We start from the raw sequence: 19,072 nt of genomic DNA on the forward strand, positions 1-19,072 counted from the left end.
CACGAGTTTCCGTCAGAGGAACAAGTGATCGCGTTCCCACCTCCTCCCTCTCCTCCCACCTCTCCTCTCTCCCTCCTCTTCCTGCTTTGCTTGGTCTCTCTCTCTCTCTCTCTCTCTGTCTCTCTCTCTCACTCTGCCTCTGCAAAGCATTCCACTCTGTCCTGATCACTTGCCCCCGGCTCACTGCTCTCCCTTCTTCTCTGTCATTCAGTGGCTGTATGAAAGGAGCGCCGTGTGGTCACAGACAAGGCTGGTGGAAGAAGTCAAAGCAGAGGTAAGCACACTGTCTCTCCCTCTCTTTTCCAGTCTCTTCTTCTCGTCTTCAGGGAGTGCCAGACAGACTCTGGGGCAGCTCTCAGATTTGAAATACTGCACCTCAGACAGCTTGATATGATTGTCATCTGATTCTGTCCTTCACTCAGTTTTTCTGCCACTATTTCTCTGTACTGCCTCCTCTAAGTTTTTTCTTCTTCTCTGTCTCATTTATGCTCTGTTTCAAAATGTTTGATACCATCTCTTATCGCTGCCTCTCTTGCGCCCCATCTATCTCTCTTTTGCTCATTTTCAGTCTCTCCCTCTGTCTGTCTCTGAGTGAAGTGCGGCACACAGCTCTGTACATCTGTTGCGTGTTGTTCTGTGTCGCCTATCAGATTTCCTATAAAACTCCCATGTTCTTAATTGCGTTGCCTATATTTTCCAAATCTCCCATTAATCTCTCAGTTTAGATAAAACCGAATCAGACCGGGAACAGAATTTTTGTCAATTATATTATAAATAACTTGAAACGCAAAGAATAGTTGAGTGATTTTGCCATTTAGAAAAGACTCATCCACTTTATGTGCCGTTTAAGTGCTAGGAAACCTCATGTTTAAATTTTTTTTTTTACTGTATTACGACAGTGAATTTATACTGAGATATAAAGTGAAGCGGAGGAGAGGAGATAGAGTTTGGCTTTGATAGTGATTGGCTGTTTAATGGAGATCTATGGTGTAGGGAGTTGCTGCTCTCCAGGCTCCGTCACTGCAACATACTTTCACTATTACTCTTTTGCCTCAGCCGGCCATTTGTGTTGGTTATATATGGAGCACAAGTGAGCGCTGAAAGGTTGGAATTAATGTGCGTGTGTGTAAGAGGGAGGGAGAGAAGGCGCTATCAACAGTTGTGTCTATACGTGTGTGTCTGTGTGTCTGTGTGTGTCTGTGTACTTTACACTCTGACAAGGGTTTCCTGCCAGTGGCTTACTGAGAGTGTGTATATGTATATTCCTGTGTGCATTTCCACTTGGAAAGTGTGCCTTAAGTCTGTTTGCATTTTTATTTTTCTGCTATTGGATGAGACCACTCACTCTCTCTTTTTTTTATGTCTCTCTCTGTATGTCTGTCATTGTTACACCTTTGTGATTACTTCTCTGCTGTCCCCTTATTCTCTTTCTCCTTCCGACTGTCATCCCGCTCACTCAAAACCTGCCACTTTATTGTCTCTTCTCTATCTCTACCCTTCCTTCTTTTTCCCGCCTTCACCACCTTACCTCACCCCCCCCATCTTCCGCCCATCCCTCCTGCAGGTTGTAAAATGGATTCTCCTCAGTCAGAGTCATCAGGGAAAGGGCAAAAAGCGGAAGAGAATAGAGCCCAAGGTGAACTACAAAGAGGTAGGAGGCACTCTACTGTATTAAGACCTGTCTACCTTCTCTCTGCTTTACCTTTTTAACTCTTGGGAGCGTCCCTTTCTCTTTTGGAAACCTCTATCTTCCTATCCATCTGGGTTTTTGCTCTTTTAAAGTCTGAGATTCTTGAGCTGTACAGTATTTTTGTTTGTCTGACAAACACAATTATCCCCCATTTCTGTTTATGTGTTGTTTCTGCAATCAGCAGACTATCCTGTATTTGTTTAAGTCTGTGTTTATGTTGTGTAACACACATATTTAATCTTTTAAGAGCTTGTATACATCACATCCCCTCCACTGTTTCTGTGTGTGGTCATGGTGTCTGTGTTAGTCTGGAGTGGGGGGGGGGGCATTCAGCCTCGACATTCTGGGTTTGGAATCTGGCCTTGAACCTTTAATGCATCCCACTTTTTGTCTTTCCATTCTTCCTGTGAATTCACACTTTCCTACCAAATAAAATGCTGAAATATGCTATAAAAATATCCCAAAAGATGGTTTTGCCTGTGTGTAGTGTTAATTAGTTCTCTCTAGGGATGGCTAATCCCCTACATCCACTGATTGACACACACACACTTGCACACACGCATGCATCATTAATGAACGCACACTGATCTATAAGCCACACAGGGCCAGGAGTCATTAGCAAGAGTAGAGCATCGTTTATATATCACTCACAATGTGCACAGATATTGTAGACTGTTGGAAATATTTGCAAAGCCTCTCATTTTTTGTACTGTATATTTTATGGCATGATTAAGTTAGGTAAGTGCCCCTGGGTGTCTTCGATTCAAATTTTGGAAGGTAAAAAGTCATTCATTCATTGCCGAGATTATTGTATGTATCCAGTAACCTTTTAGTGCTTTAAATTTCCCCTCCACACTTTGTACCGCAGCTTTCAACAGATGTAATGTTAGCTTTATTCATAAGCAAAGTACACGTTTAAGCTGTACTTGAAATCCTTATTGTATTTTATAAAACCTTGTGTTGGAACATGATTTTTCTGGATAAGATTACCTCCAATTTCTGTTGCAATTTGGAGCGCACAGTGAATGAAATGCCTGTGGAGTCCGTAGCCAGTGCAGCCCCCTTTAACCACCTGATACCTACCGTCTGGCATATTTACAACGTACACACACATACACACAAATACACTTACTTCTAAGGGGCAGCAAAAGGGCCTCTTCCTGTGGGGGGCAGAAAGCACTGAAATCAGCCTTATGAAAGAATAGCCAATTACTGTCCACTTGGTCATGCACAATAGTGAAAAAGAGGAGGGAAGGAGGAATCGACGGACGGATGGAGCGAGGGAGAGGGGGGATGTAGGGGCGGGGGTTGTGGGAGGTCAGCGTTTGAAGTCGCACCATAAAAGCCATCCTGAAAGGAAACACAAAGTGACCCCCCCGTCCTCTCCATCCACCTCTCTCCCCCTGCGGCCCAGCTTTCTCCTCTCTCCTCCTCTACATCTCCCTCCCTTCTCTTTGTTTCAGTGTACAGAGAGTGCCCCATGGATGGACCAGGTGTATTTTATATTACTCCTTCATGTACTTCAAACAGCCCAATTTCTACACAACCCCTCTTTTCATCTACCTTTCCTCCCTTTCTCTTCCCTGCGTCTACATTGCAAGGCTATAAATCACGCAGCAGACCCAATCGGCAAAGGTGGAGAGAAGAACGGGGGGAAGGCGGTTAAAACGCATAAGACAGGAAGATAGACATAAAAGAAAAAGTTGGGATGAATCAGACATGAAGATATAACTGCATAGAGCAACGAGAGTGAAATATGAAAAACACTTGATGCCACCGCTGGGCATTATGTATCCCCTGTGGTTATCTATTAGATATTTTCAAATTGGAATGGAAACATGGATTTAAGCCACAAAATGATGCAGTTGGAACAATACAAACAGAAAAGATTAAGCAGAGGATTCGAGAATAAATAAGTGATGGAATGACATTATGGGAATGGAAAGAGAGGATGAAGATCGGAGAAAGAGCAAGACTAGTGGTGGGTGGGAAGTTGATGATTATGAATTCCAGTAAGGTAATGAATCTGTTGCGGGCAGAGTGGATATTTGAGGAGATGAGAGATGAAATATTAGTGGACTGGTCAGATGATGTAAGAGCAGTTAGGAAGAGAGGAAAGAGATGGTGAGGGATGGAATAGAGAAGGTAGGACTTTTAGTGGGTAGGAATTAGGCTGAGCCAGGGTTGTATTTAGTGCTAATGACATCATGGATGATTAGGGAATATACACACACGCTCACAAACCTATAGATGCACCCTGTGGAAAGAGCCAGACACCCCCCACAGAGCAGACCAAGATCTGGTCAATTTATTAGAGCCAAAGTTTATTACCAACTTCCTTTCGTCTTTGTTTTTGTGGTACGTTATTGATTCACATGCATTTTAGTGCGAGCGTCTGACTTTTTTTTGTGTACACGTGTAACGTGTGTGTGCATGTGTTGAGCGTGCGTGTGTCCAGTGTGTGTGGAGAGGTCTGTAGAGGGATATTAGTCACGGTCGTGTGGTAATGGGCCTTATTTTGCTCTCATTTTCATCTGCGGTCTCCATAATAAGAGGGTCCATCTGCCCCTGCTGATCAGGACAGGAAGCCCTGTAGGGGAAAAGAACCGTGAGTAGCGGGAAATCTTGGCCAACTTTTCTGGCAACGACAGGCTCCTCTGCTCTTTAAAGTTGCTGTTTGTAAGTTGTTATTGATCTGGGCCTTATATAGATCAGGTGGACTCCACAGTAATATGTCTCAAAGATGATCAATAGGTGTCATTACATACCTAAACCTTTCCTAAAATGCTTTGCTGTATAGTATGTTCAATACTCTCAGGGTTCATGGAACAAGTAGCCTGCAGAATGGGCTTAATGGCTGACTAATGCAGCAATTCCGAAATAGCATTATTTGGACTCTTACACATACAATGGTCAAAATTAAAATTAGATTTTTACTTGATTTAAAGTTCTTAATGTTACTAGAGTAAATTACTACATACTTGAGGTTTAGTGCATTAGAATACAATATTTTTGATGCAGTATGACAGAGCCCAGCGTCTTTGGTGCAGATACGATAAGGTTCTGTATATAGAAAGAGTTTACATAGCTCTTTCTCTGGATAAACAAATCCAGGAAATGGTGTAATCCTGAATTCTTGTCATTCCAGCAGAGATTGTTATGCACCACACTATTTTTAACTTACCTCTCTGAATCTAAGGCTGCAAAATTATTATGACCACCAAACTTATTTAGGTGGATATTGATAATTGATTTATCATAATTATGAATCAACAAAAATATGATCTATACTCCTTATGGTATATTGATTGTTTGAACCACACCTAATAATTTCAACCTTTGTAATTGTGATTTTACAGGCTAAAACAGGAACTTATGATTATAAACACTAAATCTCTGTACAGATCGTGCGGAGAGGCCTAGGCTCAGAGTATAATGTATGCCAGAGCAGGGACATCTTTCTGTGTGTTATGATAACTTCACAGATGCAGCAGAATAGGTGTATGATGAGTCCGCCTCCGTCACCTTATTTGCATCTACATGCCAATATGCACTTTTTTGGGTTACTGTGGAATACTTGAAAAGTTGGTTTACAGTCAACTAATGGCCTTTTTGGAAGAACACAACATTCTTGAAGTCTTCCAATCCGGTTTTAAAACTCTGCACAGCACCGAAACTGCTCTTTTAAGAGTATTTAATTATATAATTCTAGCTACTGACTCCGGTGACAGTTGTTTTGGTGCTTCTTGAGCTAACTGCTGCATTTGACACGGTGGACCATGAAATCCTGATTTCTCGTTTGGAGCAGTGGGTGGGCATCAAGGGTGTAGCTCTCAGCTGGTTCAGGTCCTATTTGGAAGGTCGCACTTTCTGTGTCAGCTGTGGTGACTCAGTGTCCTCCTCTGCTCCTCTCTTGTGTGGGGTCCCACAGGGCTCAGTTTTAGGGCCTCTTCTTTTCTCTCTCTATCTGCTCCCGCTTGGTTCCATACTTAGGAAGCATGGCATTCTATTCCACTGCTATGCTGACGACAGTTTGATTGATTGATTATTATGTGCCAGTAGTAGAGAGTTGAAAATATAGTTTGGTGAAATAACAATAAAACAAAGTTCCCTGACCAGACTCAAACAGGGAATGTCACAGACACAAATGTGTCCAAAAGGTGTGGCTATCTGTTCCACCTCTTCTGTCCATTCCTGGCACCAATTCTGCTTTGTACACAACTGTTTGTATTTATGATAACTCTACTGCCATTAAACTTAAGGCCTCAGAGTTTAAATAACACAGGATTTTGCTTCTATACCGGACAGAGATACCAAGTTCTATTTTTGGAGATAATGTAAACCCACAGAGAAATGAACTGAGTTTGAGTGCTGACTGAAATCCCTTGTGTTAGACTGAGGTGCGATATTGATGGTTCGACAGGGGAGGTAGTATTGGTAACTGGAGTCCCTGTGGGAGTGTAAACAGCAGGAAGGGCATGATCAAAAAGCCCCTTCAGTTGGGTGGAGACTGAATTTAACCCTAGTCCATGTTTTGCTGCGTAGAATTAAATGTGTTGTCTATGCGCAAGTGTAATACATCTTGTCGGTTTTTCCTCTTACAATCTACCTCTTCCTCTCTTTTTGTTTATTTAGACTTTGACCAGTAGCCATGAAATGATGCATATCCGTTTAGAAATGTTGTTGTTATGGCATCTGTGTTGTTGTTTTCTTCAACAAGACACTGCTTCAAAGTACACTCAGGCATATTTGGAAATGCAAACCCCTGAGCAGTGTTGATGAGAACAAATCACACATCTGGTTTTCCTTCATCTCTGTTTTCCTATCTCCAGTGTACTGTCTCCTGATACCCCCTTCTCCCCTTCCTTTTCCCGTACTCTTTCTCTCTTACATGTTTTTTACTGTCTCTCTCTTTTTGTTTCTGTCTCTGTGATTTATTGGCAATGAATCAGGGATGAGGGAGTATGCCGGAGGAGAGATGGGAACATTCAGGGAAATGGCTGGTTCCGGCCAGACTTCATCACATCAGGATAGGAAATGGTCGGAAGAACAGTTGTGTGTGTGTGTGTGTGTGTGTGTGTGTGTGTGTTTCTCCATTATCAGACCAACTGGGGATCAGCTAAGGACTGCTCACACACTAAGTCCACTACTGTGAGCTACAACCCCTTAATTGTCTTTAAAGGAACACGCCGACTTATTGGGAATTTAGCTCATTCACCGTAACCCCCAGAGTAAGACAAGTCGATACATACCCTTCTCATCTCCGTGCATGCTGTAACGCTGTCTGACGGTTCCAGCGTTAGCTTAGCCCAGCACAGATCCTGCAGGTAACTGGTTCCAACTAGCCTACTGCCGAATTGTGACAAAAGTGACAAAATAACGGCAACATGTTCCTATTTACATGTTGTGATTTGTATAGTCACAGCATGTACAAAAAACAACGTAACATGAGACACAGCCATCTTCTAACAGTAAACAAACCGGGAACTATATTCTCAGACAGGCTTGCTGCGAGAATATCACTCCGCCCAAGTACTATATTCTTCCGCCTGAGAATATAGTTCCCGGTTTGTTTACAGTTAGAAGATGGCTGTGTCTCATGTTACGTTGTTTTTGTACACGCTGTGACTCTATAAATCACAACATGTAAATAGGAACATGTTGCCGTTATCTTGTCACTTATTTGGATTGCTGGAACCATTCACCTGCATGTTCTGTGCTGGCCTGATGCATCTGGAGCTGTCAGACAGTATTACAGCACACACGGAGATGAGAAGGGTATGTATCAACTTGTCTAACTCTGGGGTTTACGGTGAATAAGCTAAATTCCCAATAAGTCGGCGTGTTCCTTTAAATTAAAGCAAAGCTAGCGCTTTGCACGCACGCTGCATGGCAACACACACAGAGCTCATGCTAAATAACCCATCCTATGGCTTCAATGAAATACAGTATAATCAAATGAAGCATACAGTAGCTGTCACAAGGATTTAATGGTATTATGTGTGGCTATATGGCTCACTTTTATGGGTCCAATTCATGTGCTGTACTCCTTACGTCGTCAATCTTCACCTTATCCTGATGGAGGGTTTGTGTGCACCAGACACACTGGGAGCTGTGTTTTCTGAAACGTCAAGCTTCTGATTAGGGACTTCCATGGCAGACAGGTTTCAGGTGAGAGGTCAAGCGAAAAGCGATGCATTGGTTCTTTGGGCTTATCTATACTTGTATCGTAAGATCAGTCTGGGCTGCTTTGGTGGCGTTTGTTCCAATGAGAGAGACTTTATAGCCAATTTGTTGCCAGATAAACAGGTGGATTTGTGCAGCAACGACAGCCATGCACATATTGTAAAAGATGGCTATGGTGAAGAGGGAAATGAGCTTGAGGTTGCATTTCTCTAATCAACTTTTCAGTCGTCATCTATGATCATTAGCTTTGAATGGTGACTGAAAGGATATGATAATATGGACACAAGAGGAAGCTATCATAGCTTGTTATCTGTGTTGCACCACTTTTATTTAACCTCCTCTGTTGGAGTTGGAGAAAAATGGTTTGCAGACAGTTGTGAGACAAGACAGGATTTGATGATACTAATCAGACAGCAACAGAGATCTACTTTCTTATATGCATATGGACCTGACACAAAAGCACACACATACTGTAGTGTAGCTACAGAAGAATGGATTACTGCCTTCCTTTGAGTACACTAGACTAAGGGAACCTTCATGTCACGGCTAAACCCATGAGCTCGGTGAGATAGAGCGAAAGAGCAAAAGAGAAGTGGAGGAGAAAGCGAGAGAATGGAGTCTAGAACATCCAAAGAGACAACAGAGCTGGAGTAAAAGCAATCAATAAAGGAATCTTACTCATCTGTGTGGATCAGTGTGGCAAACTACTGCTGTTTGTTTGATTCACCCTTCTCTCACACTGAATTTGCATCAATAAGCTGCATCTTTTCAGTCTAGTTGTGTGCATGTTTAAATAAATGTTTGGGTCTGTACCTTTCTGTTTTGTGACAGAGCTGATTTAATAAGCTATAAATCCGAACACTACTTCTACAAAAGGTATACACAGCTGTGTGTCCACATGCTTTATTGTACTGGTAATGCTTTCACTATATATGACCCCAGAGTTTAACTTGTAAAACTCATGCCGTAGAATGACAGGATATTACTGTATAAACTGAATAAATATAAAATCCAGACAATAAAAGTGTACGTGATAGACAAAACTGTGTGTGTTTGTCTGACTGATATGTCGCAATGCTGTAGTTCTGTTGGGTCCATTTTATCCCATCACAAAATATTAGAAAAGTATAATAAAGGCTGTTTTATGCTCAATTTCATCCAAAGTGCCTGAAATCTGCACTGAGAGAGTGAAAACTGTTTTCCCTTTTGATAGGAAGTAAAACAGCTGAGAGAAATGTATTAGCGGGGCAAGTGAGTTAGAGATGGGAAGATTTATGTGTAGAGATTGGGAGGACAGAGAGGAGATTGCTCCATTTGTGTTGTGTTAATGAGGGAGAGCAAGAAAGAAGGAAAGTGAGAGGAAGAGAGTACCAGCGTGTATTTGTCTCATTTATCACTCAGCAGCAGTTCTGTTTTCGGGGTCATTTGAAGCCTGTCTCATCTCGTCCGGGGACTCCCTGCAGTCTGCGTGTGTGCATGAGTGTGTATATATGTATATGTGTTTGTGAATGGAGGGTATACAGTAAAAGAGAGGGGTGTGTGCAAAGAGATCCCCAGTCAGGATTGATGATGCTGACAAGCTATTTCATGGCAGGCATAGCTGCTCAGAAATACCACTTAGTGCTTCATGACTCTCTGAGGAACACACCCATGTGCACACACGCACACAAACACGCACACACGTATTCTGAATCCCAGAAGCATTTGAGTGTCATTAAAGTGCAGCTGTGTTTGTCTTTCCAGAACACATGGAAAACACATCAGGGACAGAGTGAGTGAGTGAGAGAGAGAGAGAGAGAGAGAGAACACAGCCTGCTGAATATGGCTGCCACAATACATACAAAACAAGCACAGCACTTTGTCACTTACACAAATACACATTGTTCATTGTGAAGTCAATTCAAACACAAATTTAGACATTGAGTATAATGCAGTGCTATAAATGTGCACTGTAGCATGGAGGTCATGGTGTTAAACCTAGTGGCGCTTTAGCCAGCTATTTAGTGTAGAGTCATGTTCAATATTGGTCAGGGCTGTAAAATGGAGCTGGCTCTTTAGTGGTGGGAAATGAATCAATGCTTTTCACATAAAACCTGATTTAGGCGTCACCTCATAGCTTTCATAGGTACAGTGTGTAATGTGTTTGTGTGTCTGTGTGTGCACGTATGCGGCATGCCGAGTGCTAAAACATCTGTCTTTCCTGGTAATGACTTGGGAGCCAACAGCGCCCTCAGACAGCCCTGACGCAATTAGCCTTGTCAAACACACACACAAACACACACACACACACACACACACACACACACACACACACACACACACACACACACACACACACACACACACACACACACACACAGACAGACAGACAGACAGACAGACAGACAGACAGACAGACAGACATTATTTTTTTCCTTAAGCTATGCTACTTTTAAGTCTATCCTAAATTCCTGAAGAGCAGAGACCAATCGATGGTCAAACCATTATTTTAATGAAGTGGCTTGTTGCCAAGAACCTAAATGTGCAACTTCCAGACTAATATCAACAACATAGATGAAAGATGTATTTCAAACCAGTCATTTTCTGAAATATGATTTTGTACAACTAAAAGTTCCTAGGCAACTAACTTGATCAATAATAATAATAATAATTATGATCAATATTGCTTAAACTGCAGTTATTTTTATTTGGTCTATAAAATGTCAAGGTTATGGTTCCAAAAAGCTCAGATTTTGTCCAACCAACTGCCAAAAATCCAAATATATGCACTATAACTATCAGATAAAAAGATAGACAGAATTTAGAGGCTGGAAGAAGGGAATGTTTGTTTGCTTTAAAAATAACTGACAGATAATCAATTATTATTATCAATTATGCTGTTTCGCAACCATGAAGCTGTGTATACTGTCATTCACACTGCCAGGGTATGACAACATAGAACTACTGTCTTAATCTTTCCAAATGTCTGAACTGATCTGGTATTCAGACAGACACATATAGAAGCCGTTCAGTTGTTGCCAACAGCCATACTGCAGGCGACAGCTCCGCACTCCCCATTCTGGGATATCATGTGTTGCTGGATGTGGTCTTATCATAGGAAAAAGACAGAAGGGTTGTCTTCCTTGGGGTTAAAGGCAAAGTAAACAACAAGTCTTGAATTTCTTTCCTCTGTTTTTCCTGTTGTTGTCTCTCTGTGATGCTCTCTCTTACTCCATCTTTCTCCTGTTTCTGTGGTGTCCTCAGTCTCTAATATCTACCTTTTTTTACCTTCCTGTGTGTGTGTGTGTGTGTGTGTGTGTGTGTGTGTGTGTGTGTGTGTGTGTGTGTTGTATGTGTGCGTGTGTGCTCTTTGTGGTGGTGCATGACTCCACAGCTGTGTTCGTGCGTCTGTCTGTGCAGCAGATATCTGGGCTCAGTCCATCCTGCATACCTCTGTCAGCTCAAACTGCTTAAACCCAGCCAGCCTGGAGTTCACACAGGAGACACACTGCACACACACACACACACACACACACACACACACACACACACACACACACAACCAACAAACAAAGATGTCTGTCTGGGTTTCCGACAAATTAACACAGCCCCCACAAATGCAGAAAAAGAGTTTCTTCCTTAACATGACCTTTCTATCTGATGGCTCTGGTGATGTTAGCCTCTCTCTGCTGTCTCCTCTTCCCTTCTGTCTTTTTCTGCCATTTCTTCTTCATGTTTGACTCTGCCTGCTAGAGTCATCTTATCTTCCCTCTTCCCACTCTGACTATCTGCCTCTCTTTCTCAGTGTATCTTTCAACAGCAGTAGATGCTATCGCTCCACAGTGGAGGTCATCTCCGGTGCATGTTTGTGTTTTACCCCTATTATTGTTGTCATCCAGCTAAACCCGGCTTGAATGGATAAATCCTAGCTGCATGTGTGTGTGTACATGGATGTGTGTGGGCTTTTGCCTTAAGTTTGTGTCCTGACATTTAGGAACCTATCTAATACAGAATGGGCTGGTAAAATTGCCAACATAAAATTGTATGCGCTGACAATCCTTTTTTGACATTTCCGTGTGACTCTGTACCCTATTAACCCTAGTAATATTTTAATCAAGAACAGCACACACCACAGATAATATTTATTCACAGCCCCTTAGAGGAAACTGCAGTGTGACTGGTAGCCACTGTTGTCCCCCTTTGGGAAAATATTTAACCACAACCCTTAGGCTTCTCTTACCCTCTCGGGATCAGGCCAGAACAAATGACTGAGGAAATTAAACCTGGGTGCTCTGCTATTTTCAGCCTTATTCACATTTCATACTTCCGTACCTTATGTGTTCAGGGAGTGGGCAGTAATCTGTGAGATAACTGAATATATTGTGTTAGTGTGTGTGTTTGTGTTTGTGTTTGTGTTGAGCAAAGGGTTTAAACTGAATACCAATACGGTGATAATTTTGGATTGAGACGTCAGTATTTCCCTCCTAATTTTGGTCTTGGAAGCAGGATATAGGCCATCTGAAGTTCTACAGTGACATATAGAAAAACAATAGCAGCAACAAAGAGAATGGATACATTTGTATAATTCTATCAAAATGTAAATTGAAGTCAGTTTCAGCTCTACTCATGAACAATCAGTCACAATGTGTATATTTAAAGAAAGTAATTCTCACTCAATTCTTCTCTCCCAATATGTGCAATGGCCAACCTGGTGATATTAAATAGTTTTGTTATTTGTTATTGTCATTATAAATCCCATAAAACCAACAAATATAGAAATACAATTCATTGTTGGTTTAATTTTTTTCATGGAGTCTGTTGCTAATAAGATTAAAATATAGTATATAATATCACCTGATTTATCCTTACGATGACTTTTAGAGATGTATCTGTCTCCATCAGTTTGTCCATATGTGGTTACACAAAAAATCCTGTAGGCCTCTGTTCTCCACCATTCCTTTCTCCTCACCTCTCTCTTTGTCTAAGCTGGCATCCAGCTGTTTGATTGTGTCACTGTAGTACAAAGGCTGCAGAGTTTTCACTCTTGCACACAAACAGAGTCCTTTTGTTCCACTTCTGTTTCAAAGGCCTCTCTCTTTCAAAGGCATACGGGTGGTGCAAACACTCAAGAACTGGGTTCAGTCCCCGGTTGTGACTCCTACTGGTTGGTTAGGGCACCTGCATGGAAGGTAGTTGGATCTAAGGGGGCTTGTTATACTCTTATGGTGAAGGTGGCAGGTGGCAGGTGGCAGATGACAATGAGGTGGAGGCCCATGCCTGTCTCTATTTCCCCAAAACAACAAATAGCACAAGAAGTGACAGGACTATCCTACAGGGGAATTGTGCTTTCCAAAATTGGGAAGAAAAGATAAAAAAGAGGCCTATCTGACATGTGTTTGAGGAGAATGGAACAACAGGTTGTGGGAGGAGGAGGAATTGTAAGAGGGAGGCAGGGGATGCATCCACTGGAGACAGTTAGATTTGTGGCTTACGTGAAAGCACTGAGTGCCAGAGATTAATTAAACTTCCCCTGTTTTGTGTGTGTGTGTGTGTGTGTGTGTGTGTGTGTGTGTGTGTGTGTGTGTGTGTGTGTGTGTGTGTGTGTAAATGAGTGAGTATGAGAAAACGTGTGTGTGTGTGTGTGTGTGTGTGTGTGTGTGTGTGTGTGTGTGTAAATGAGTGAGTATGAGTGTGTGTGTGTGTGTGTGTGTGTGTGTGTGTGTGTGTGTGTGTGTGTGTGTGTGTGTGTGTGTGTGTAAATGAGTGAGTATGAGAAAACATGTTAATTGCCTCCATGATCAATGCCAAATTGCAGGAACATAGAATTTTACATAACAAACGCCCCACCTTCTGCGGCTGCACAAAGAAAAAATAAAGTGTTGAGACAGTGAAGGAAAGCTATCCTATGTGCCGAAGACTACGTGCCTTATGCCCGCTGAACACACGCTTTGTGTAGGTGTGTTTCTCTGTGCGGGTGTGTATATTTGCCCGGTTGATTCCCCCTCAGAGCGAAGTCCTAGTCATTCCGGGCCCACTGTGTGTGCTTTTTTAGCTTAACCCTTGACTCGCAACCCCGTTGTGACCCCACGCTGCTTTTCGATTGGCCTGCATCTGTAAATTTGAAGGCCAGGGAAGGAGATTGGGGGGGTGTTTGCTATTATGGGCTACCCATCCTAACAACATGTGGGGCTACAATGGGCTATCCATCCTAACAACCAGAAGCTGATACTGTACATTTACATAAACATGTATCCAAAAACACATACATTTATACAAACATTCATGGACATAGACTGGGTTAAATATTGGGAATTAGGCACAGAGACTTGTTTGTTTTTCAAATGGGCTCTGTTGATTGGCATGTATTGTCATGCTGTGAATATTTGTTCCCCATTATACTCATGCTGGTGAACATTCCTGACACTTTGCCTTTTGTCAGTGAATGTGTTTGTGTCAGACTCAGATGACACATTGGTGAGACAATTGATCCAGACAATGATCGTGATTGCAAGGTCAAAAACTTCAAAAGCTTTTTGCCTCTTTCTCTTTTCGCCATTTTTCTCTTGTCCACTGTGTCTGACTCTTTCGTAAGCTCACTATATGTTTTGCTTCCTGATTAGGTTAACGACTGATTGCAACAGCCAGATCCACACACATTTACACACAAATATACATCCTCATCCACACTCTAAGTAGACATGGTTGTTGATTAAAGCAGTTTTCCAAAATTGAAAACCAAAGAATGAACGCTATTAATGAATAGATTGCAGATAGAAAATCGCAGCTTGTAGGTCATCGCTGAGGTCATCGGTCTGCGGCCGGTGCTATCTGTGAGAGCGTCACTGAGCAGCAGCAGCAGCAGGTGTGACATCATTTGAGAAGATGGTAGCACAGAAGACAGCTCCATTTCACAAGTTTAAAGGGTACCATGTGACTCACAGATAACCTTTCAGCTTCTCCTGTGTGTGTATTTGTGCGTGCGTGTGCTCCAATCCATTACCTGAAATTGGTTTACAAAACCTATGATGTCAGCAGGCCTTTTTATGTCTTTTTAGACCTTGTGAAGCCACAAGATTGCAGTATCATATCCGCACAGTGTATGAATTTATTTTTCTTTAGCCACTTATCATATTTATAGGTTTTATATTTATAGGGTCCTCTCATTACTGCTGTGCCTTTATACTAAACTCTCCCACACATGCTTCTGTAAGCAGAGTCTCTCGCTACTGTATGTTAAATAAAGTCATCTATTCCTTCCTGGGAATGGTAGGAACTCAATCTGTTACATAAATTTAGACATTTGAGCATTTACACTTCATTCATTCAAGTCTAATATATTACTATTAGAGAAGTAAACACAGTTTTTAGAGTTTTTTTGGAAAACTGAATGACCACTCGCCAAAATGTAATATTCCAGAGCACGAACAGTTTCTTTACCTCATTTGGTTTTCAAGTTTTTGCCTCTTGCTTGCTATTTTATTCCTGAGCATCTGCCCCGTTCTTTTGCACATTTTAATTCTACGCAGCTGTATAGAGAAGGAAAAGCTCAATTAAAAGTCTAAGTATTTGTAATGCTATTTAAGATGTCATGACTGTTGAGAGCATCTTGACAGCTGCTTTGCGTACCGTTTCTCCTCAAGACCCGAGCCCAGCGCCCAGTGCTGCAGTTTGAGCAGATGAATGCTTGGGCCCTTAAATCAAGTGTAAAATAAAGAGACAGAGAGAGAGATAAAGGACACAAGGAGGGGCATATAATTGGAGGAGTCAGACACACAGTTTGATCCAGTGAAAAGAAGAGTGAAAAGGAGTTGGTATGGAGACGGGGAGCAGACAGTCATGGAGACAGAGGCAAAGGGAGAGAAAAGGGAAGGATTTGAGGGAAAGAATGAGTGAAACCTTAGTACCTGAGGTGTGGGCTGAGGCCTTTAGCTGCTGGTGCCAGAATGTGTTTTTATGAGCTTGCGGTCAGACAGAAATAAAAGGCAGCCGAGCGGCTGAATGGCATCTCACACACACACACACACACACACACACACACACACACACACACACACACACACACACACACACACACACACACACACACACACACACACACACACACACACACACACACATACACACACACACACACACGATTCAATGGCCTCTCACAGTTTGGTTTTATAATGTCACAGATATTCAATGTCTCCAACCCCCATAATGCAATGTGACTGAACAAGCAGCTCACTCTCGTCAGTGGTACGGATGTAGGTAGCAAGAGAAGGAAGAGAGGGAAGATATGGGAGGAAAATAAAGCATTAGCAACACCTCTGTGGTCTTGCAATGCTGCCAAGGGCATAGAAAGAGGTTCTCTTATGTTCTTTGGAGTCATTATATAGATTTTATAGTCTGTTAGTCCAATCATTGTCTTTTTTGCACAATCTCTTTGGTGCCTTTTCTCTTTTTTTTTTATTTATCTCTCTTGCTCTATGAGCTTGGCTTCTCCGATTATAATTACAAGCAACCCAGGAGTTTGAGGGTTCAAGTCATAATGCTTGAAAACAGGATAGTGATGATTCAGCATTGGTTATCCCAGGTTCCTCTTAGAGAGATGTGATGGTAAATGGCGAGTGACCTCGATCCTGATCCTAGTGTGTGCATAAAGGCTCCTTAAAAAGGACACAACTTGGCCCTCTTATGTACTGTACAGAACACAGAGTGGTACTCAATGCCATTGCAATGGAAATGCTGAAGAAGTAATGGATCATTGGAAAGGGACAGAAAAAGATTTTTTATCATATTTACACCATCTCAGAAAAGGAAGTGCAGAGTAACCGGAGCCTTACAGATGTATCAAAAACAATTTATTTGTAACTCTTAACTCGTGCTTTATTGTAGCCCAATCTGTGATAGGGGTATAAATATCACAAGAAGGCCCCTGTTGATGCGCTGAGGGTGTGTGTACACATTCTGTACAAAAGGCTAAAGAGCTTTGATTAATTTTGTGCTGTATGAACAGCAGCAGTAGCATGACTAATATTGCTTAGTCCCATGGTCCCACCCACACACACACACACACACACACACACACACACACACACACACACACACACACACACACACACACACACACACACACACAGCTACTGTATATATACTTTCTTTCATTTATAGGTTGTGGTGGACATCATATCCTGTGTTTACTATAGGTCTTTGTCTCATCAAGCTCTTAGTCACTGATGTAAACAGTCAGACAAAAATGTTGTGTGTGTGTGTGTGTGTGTGTGTGTGTGTGTGTGTGTGTCATTGTTTTGTAGAAGTTTAGAGGTCAGTGTGTGAAGGGGACATTTCAGCAGCATATTTCCCAGAGCTCCTTGCCAGGCTCAGCTTAGTATAGAGCTGGTGCAACTGATCTGTGTCAGTGGTTTGTATGTAAGTGGATTGTGTATGTTGGTGTGTGCATTGTTTTCAATATAATCTGTGTGTGTGTGTGTGTGTGTGTTAGAGAGAGAGAGAGAGAGAAAGAGAGCAACTGTGTATTCTGTTTATTTCACAATTAGCATTCCTCAGCTTTGACGGACAGAATGAAAATGAAATGCGTCTTTCATGTGGCAACATTCTGCTTGTGTGTGTGTGTGTGTGTGTGTGTGTGTGTGTGTGAGGGGAGATCTTTTCACATGAATCGTTGAGATAGAGAGAGAGAGGGATACATTTCCCTCTTTAGTGGTAAAGTGCTTTCACCACTGTACTATTAAGGGCTATTGTTAGAGTTACCCATGACCTGGTCATGACGTGTGTGTGTGTGTGTGTGTGTGTGTGTGTGTGGCTGTGTTTGTGTGGCTGTGTGTGTTTGTAAGTGTTTGTGTTGCATTCTTCAGACTCTACCCAATAATAAAGGCGTACCCAGCCATGGGGTTTACCTTTCCCCCTATAATTGCTCTCTCTCTCTCTCTCACACACCCACACTCAACCATACTCAAGCTACTCTGAAACACATTTTCAGTCACCCATGTGAAGTTAGATTTTCCTTAAAGTGGAGCCTTAAATAAGTTGTTGTGCCCTTTGCAGGTGGCTGAAATGTGTAGACAATAAGATAGAGCAACCATAGCAACATAAGTACATACAGGCACAACAGTACTTTACAGTCAGCGCAGAGGGATGTGTGAAGTGGTGTGTGTGAGAGAGAGAGAGAGAGCAGTGTTTTATTGCTTTGGACTCCTCACTTTTCAAAGGGTGGAGGAGTGAGAAGGATCATGGGTGGGCCCCAAAGAGACCCTTTAGAGACGGAGACCCCACTTCAGAAAATACTCAGCATTCACAAAATGGAGGGAGGAGAGGACGGAGAGAGTGGGAGACTCAATAGAGGGTGAAGGGCAAGACTGGATATCAGATTTTCCACGGAATTAGACGATCATCAGCGCGTGTGTGTGTGTGTGCGTGCGGGTGCGTGCGTGCGTGTGTGCGTATGTGTAGCACTAGTGGTGTTTGATTTGACCATTTGCCAGCTGGAGTCTGGGTGTTATTCCCTCAGCTCCAACAGCTACATGCTGAAATACTTCCTGGTTTTAGGTCAGGTATTTCCCAGCAGCGTTTGGAAGTTGTTTACCAAAGATAGCTTTAAATCGATCAATGTCACAAAATATATAATGCATTCATGCTTAATGTGTTTTCCTGAATAGAAGAGTTGTGTTTGTATTCCTCTTCCACTTTTTTTTTTTTTTGCTCTCTCTCTCTCTCTCGTGCACGCGCGCTCTGCTTCACTCAGTCACACACACACTTCATACATATTTTCACAGCAGTCTCAGCAGGGCTGTCAGCCATTAATTGTGTCCCAGACTGGGAAAAAGAGAGAAAGTGTAGCTGGAAGTGCTGGGTGTAAGCAGGAGAGAGGCAGGCAAGGCTGGGCACAGCTCTCTCCAGAGGAGGAAGTTGCTCTCTCATATCGCTGCCCACATCCATCCTCAGAATAATCATCTAAATTCACCGCTGAGTTTTCCCGTCCCTGAAGATGTTAGTCATTAGAAGAAAATTGGTTCTTTCCTTTAGGTTTACCTCAGGACATCACAATCAGTACATGCACTATTAAGAAGCAACAATGAGGCATTTCCTATTTCTGTTTTTCTAAATGTTAAGGCTCTGTCATTGCTGTAATCAGGGATTTCATTGTATTCTTACAACCTACAAAGATTTAAAAAGATGTCTTTGGCAGCGCGTGTCCCTGAGCAGTGCCGCTCC

The 19,072-nt window shown here is 42.3% G+C and overlaps 1 protein-coding gene across 5 annotated transcripts in view; it reads left to right on the top strand.

Moving 5' to 3' along the window:
* aopep (aminopeptidase O (putative)) overlaps positions 1 to 19,072 on the top strand; it is a 71,649-nt gene that overhangs the window by 36,244 nt on the left and 16,333 nt on the right. For 3 of the 5 annotated variants that reach the window (XM_028578734.1, XM_028578733.1, XM_028578735.1), the window contains exons 13-14: positions 212 to 274; positions 1,565 to 1,651. In XM_028578734.1, the coding sequence (XP_028434535.1) occupies positions 212 to 274; positions 1,565 to 1,651 (150 nt within the window). The other 2 variants (XM_028578736.1, XR_003692613.1) reach the window with 2 other exon arrangements.

This window comes from Perca flavescens, chromosome 5 (assembly GCF_004354835.1).
Source record: "Perca flavescens isolate YP-PL-M2 chromosome 5, PFLA_1.0, whole genome shotgun sequence".
NCBI classification, from domain to species: Eukaryota; Metazoa; Chordata; class Actinopteri; order Perciformes; family Percidae; genus Perca; species Perca flavescens.